We start from the raw sequence: 4,547 nt of genomic DNA on the forward strand, positions 1-4,547 counted from the left end.
TCAGGACCCAGATTGGTACATTTTCATTAATTGGCCTCCAGCGCATCTCATGAGCATTAAAACACTGGTGTATACAAAGGAGAAGCAAGCTATACTTGTTTAATAAACAAGACTTAATTTGTATATGTGTGCTGTTATTTATTTTGTTTATTTCAGATGAGATGGTTTCCACTCCTGATGCTATATTACAAATACTATTTAATTTCCCCACCTTTATTCACTTAAAGTAAACACAGTTACACTGCTTTCCATATGTTTTTGGAAAGGCTTGTTCTTGTTAGAGAGCATCCAAAGGCGATGAAGTTTAGGGTTGGTTAATATGATGAGAATGGGACTCAGAGCTGCATACGAGGATGCTAGAAATATTCGAATATCACTCATATCAGAAGATACATTAGATAAAGTCAGCGTATAGACCCACATGGAGTTATCCAACCCAAACAGTAGCACATAAAGAACGACTAATAGTATTACAGCTCTTGATGCTTTATACTCCGCTGACCACTTTTGCTCTTTGTTAGAGCTCCTAATTGCTTTCACATTCTTTTCATGACGAAGAAGGATGAACACCATGTAACTGCTTGCTAATGTCATCAGTCCTACGAATATAAAATCACGTATTGTATAAAATGACCCATTGATAATGTATGCTGTATAGGTTAGAAAGTCAACATCACAATAAATCAAATGAAGAGTATATGGCGAAGTTGTTATATTTTTCTTCACATGAGTACCTAAACAACTATAAGGGTACATGGAGAAATTTATAATTGACAAAATTATGATAATGCACATAACATTTTGTGTCACCTTTCGCTTTAGATAAAGCCAAACTCTAGTTGTTGGAGCAATAAGAATACACTGGTGGCAGCTAAGAAAACTAGTTACACAAATAGACATGGCTCTGCTTACTCTGTATGTGTATATGACAAATTTGCACTCAGTGTCATCAAGCAAGTCCTCTACCCCTATTGTATTTAGAGACTGTGGAATGATGCGAGAAAAGATGACAAGTACATTTGCCAACGCCAGTACTGACAATATTATGTTTGTTGGAAGAATTTTCTTCTCTATGCTCTTGATGAAGGTGAATTGCAGAATAATAAAGATGTTTCCTGGTATTCCAACTATAACAATAAGGAAAAAACCTATAGCCTTGAGAAGAAGGTAAGTAGCCATCAGACCCAAAGATATTATGTAGTATCTGAAAAAAAAAAAACAAAGAATGCTGGTGTATTACTTAGAAAATATTTTGTTAAAAAATATAGTATATGAAATCACAAAGGGAATTAACATGAAAAGGAACTGGACATCCACTTCTCTTAGGGTAGTAAGCTAAGCATGGTGGGAAAACATGCGAAATAGCATACCTATTGAAGTACACAAAGTGAGTGATAAATTCATGCAGATGGAGTGCATAATTTCCAGAAAAATGGATTGAAACTGTTCACCACACACAGCCAACCTCATGGTTGGTAATCCCATTGAATCATAAAGCATGCATTCTCTGTTAAGATTCATTTGGTCTTTATTAGCAAATGCAAATACAATGGCAAATAGCCTAAGAAAGGCCATGCATTAACATCAAATTAATATCCTGCTCCAATGATTTGGCAAGGGTTAGTATTGCAGGCCTTCCATAAAACAATAATAAATTAGAGGGCATGCATTTGCCCCTAAGAAACCTGATGTGACTATTGGAAGAGCATTGAACTTGGTATTGCTTCCCTCAACCGGCAATAATAACTGCTTGTTGGGAGACCTTTGAGGTGACTATCTCAATGCTTTAAATGTTGTGGTGTGGTGGTTAAATATATGATGTACCAAAGGAGCTGACTAGAGATCTCAGGTGTGGCTCAGGGGTGTCCACCAGAAAAAAAAGGGGAGGAATATGGGAGAGCCCTTATAATGTATTAATTCTCTTCATAAATGTTGTTTCATTCCAAAAAAATCATTATTCATTCAAAAAAATGGATGTTCCCCTCCCGAGTTCTCTCTGGGATTCCCAGACAGGTGCAAGGAGTAACAGTGACAGGGTTTTTTTTTCCTACTTACAGCTACAGAACATTCACTTACTGCACAAGTCACACCTTTTTTGTTTGTTTACCTGGGAGGAGAAACCCACTGTGTAGAGTCATTCTTCAGGTGACAGGGACTTATGCTTACAGGAACAAAATATTTATCTATTGCATGCTCACCTAGAGGAATTAGTTGCTGGAGAGAATCACTCTTCAGGTGATAGGCAGCGCCATTTACCCCATATACACACACACCATTTTATCTACCGTATTTATCGGCGTATAACACGCGCCGGCGTATAACACGCACCCCAAGTTTAGGAGAGAATTTTAAGGAAAAAAACTTTTAGGAGGGAAGTTTAAGGAAAAGAAACTTACATTAAAATGCCCATCAATGCAGCCTCATCAGTGTTCATCTGCAGCCTTTTCAGTGTCATTGCAGCCTTTTCAGTGTCAGTGCAGCCTTGTCAGTGCAGCTTTGCCCCAGTGCAGCCTTGTCAGTGCAGCTTTGCCCCAGTGCAGCCTTGTCAATGCAGTCTTGTCCCCAGTGCAGCCTTGTCAGTGCAGCCTTGTCCCCAGTGCAGCCTTGTCAATGCAGCCTTGTCCCCAGTGCAGCCTTATTAATGCAGCCTTGTCCCCAGTGCAGCCTTATCAATGCAGCCTTGTCCCCAGTGCAGCCTTATCAATGCAGCCTTGTCCCCAGTGCAGCCTTATCAATGCAGCCTTGTCCCCAGTGCAGCCTTGTCCCTGCAGCCTTGTCCCCAGTGCAGCCTAGTGTCCATGCCTCCTGCCGCTGCCGCCGCCGCCATACACATAGAAGTAGTTTTAAATATGGCGCCGCGGAGTTCGGAGAGACTCGGCGCCGTCGGAAGTGAACGAACGCCGCCGAGATACACATAGCCGAGGGTTCTCGGCTCTTTCCGGCGCCGCTCACAGTCCCGCCCAGTCCCGCCCTATGATGGACATAACACAGGTCCAATGGCGGGACTGGGCGTGACAGTGAGCGGCGCCGGAAAGAGCCGAATACACCCGACTATGTGTATCTCGGCTCTGTGATTTCGGCGGCGCTCGTTCAGCACCGCCGAGTCCTTCCGAAGTCCGTGGCGCCATATTTGAAACTACTCGCTATGTAAATGTTGGCGGCGATCGCCGACATTCACATAGCGATAGCGGGGATCGGCGTATAACACGCACCCACGACTTTCCCCTGATTTTAAGGGGAAAAAAGTGCGTGTTATACGCCGATAAATACGGTATATAGGAGCTTTAACAAAAGCACCTTAGGGGTGGCAGCAACCTTTTTTCTGAACCTACACACAGAACATTGGCAGTGCGTTCATAAGGGCGTATGGGCCCCGCCCCCTCACTCCTGCCATCCCCTCTAGCACCAATAGATAGATTCATGCATTGCCACCCCTCTATTCAGGCGTCCACCCCCTTTTCGGGCGCAGGGGCCTAAATTACAGTGGTGTTTTTTTTTTAAAGCACCTGATTAGAGCCATAGGCACTAATAGGCGTCAAAAAAGGTGACCTGCGAGCGACATGCTGGGCGCTCGCAAGTCACTCAGTTGTGCTAGAAAAGCAAATGACTATTCGCTTTCCTAACACTAAACCGCCTCTCTGCCAGTCAGGTGCTTGGATCTGTTACCCATCACCTGATTGGCTAAAATGACAGGCGCTGTGATTGGATGCCAGGCATCCAATCATAGTAGAGGTCAGGAGAAGACATCGAGGAGCTGTCCCACCGAGACAGGTAAATGCAGACAGCGGGCTGGCCGGGGGGCACTGGCAGCATTTGATATGGCACAGTGGCTGCCTTTGATGGGGCACAGTGGGAGCAATTGATGGACACAAGTGGCTGCATATGATGGGCACAAATGGCTGCATTTGATGGGCACAAGTGGCTGCATTTGATGGGCACAGTGGCTGCATATGATGGGCACAGTGGCTGCAAATGACGGGCACAGTAGCTGCATTTGACGGGCGCAAGTGGCTGCATTTGATAGGCACAAGTGGCTGCATTTGACGGGCACAGGTGGCTGCATTTGATGGGCACAAGTGGCTGCATATGACGGGCACAGTGCCTGCATTTGATGGGCACAGTGGCTGCAATTGATGGGCACAGTGGCTGCAATTGATGGGCACAGTGGCTGCATTTGATGGGCACAATGAGGCTGCAATTGATGGGGGGGTTTCATTCAGTTTATTTGTGCCCCCCCCCATAAAAAAAATTTTGAGCACCAGCCGCAACTGGCGCAGAACACAATAACATACATATCTTTTGAACACCCTAGGGAGTGATTTTTTTCTGCAGCTATGGACATATTTGGATATATGAGCAATAGAAACATAGACACAGGAGGAATATTTAGCCAGGAACAGATTAACATTAAACAAGATATGGAAGGTCTATTTAGACAATTACGTCATACCATGGAGAAACAACTAAGGGTGTGGTGAGATATAGCTACTTTGGAAATGTATATTAGTGAAAAAATGACACCTAGGGAACTAAGGTGGGATATACAT

At 44.0% G+C, this 4,547-nt stretch overlaps 1 protein-coding gene across 1 annotated transcript; it reads right to left on the minus strand.

Annotated features, from left to right (window-relative positions):
- Positions 1 to 213: 213 nt before the first annotated feature.
- On the minus strand, positions 214 to 1,179 carry LOC141129990 (olfactory receptor class A-like protein 1). The gene has a single exon (XM_073617990.1). The coding sequence runs from the start codon at positions 1,177 to 1,179 to the stop codon at positions 214 to 216; it is 966 nt and encodes a 321-aa protein (XP_073474091.1).
- Positions 1,180 to 4,547: the final 3,368 nt, after the last annotated feature.

This window comes from Aquarana catesbeiana, linkage group LG02, assembly GCF_042186555.1.
Source record: "Aquarana catesbeiana isolate 2022-GZ linkage group LG02, ASM4218655v1, whole genome shotgun sequence".
In the NCBI taxonomy this organism is placed as follows: domain Eukaryota; kingdom Metazoa; phylum Chordata; class Amphibia; order Anura; family Ranidae; genus Aquarana; species Aquarana catesbeiana.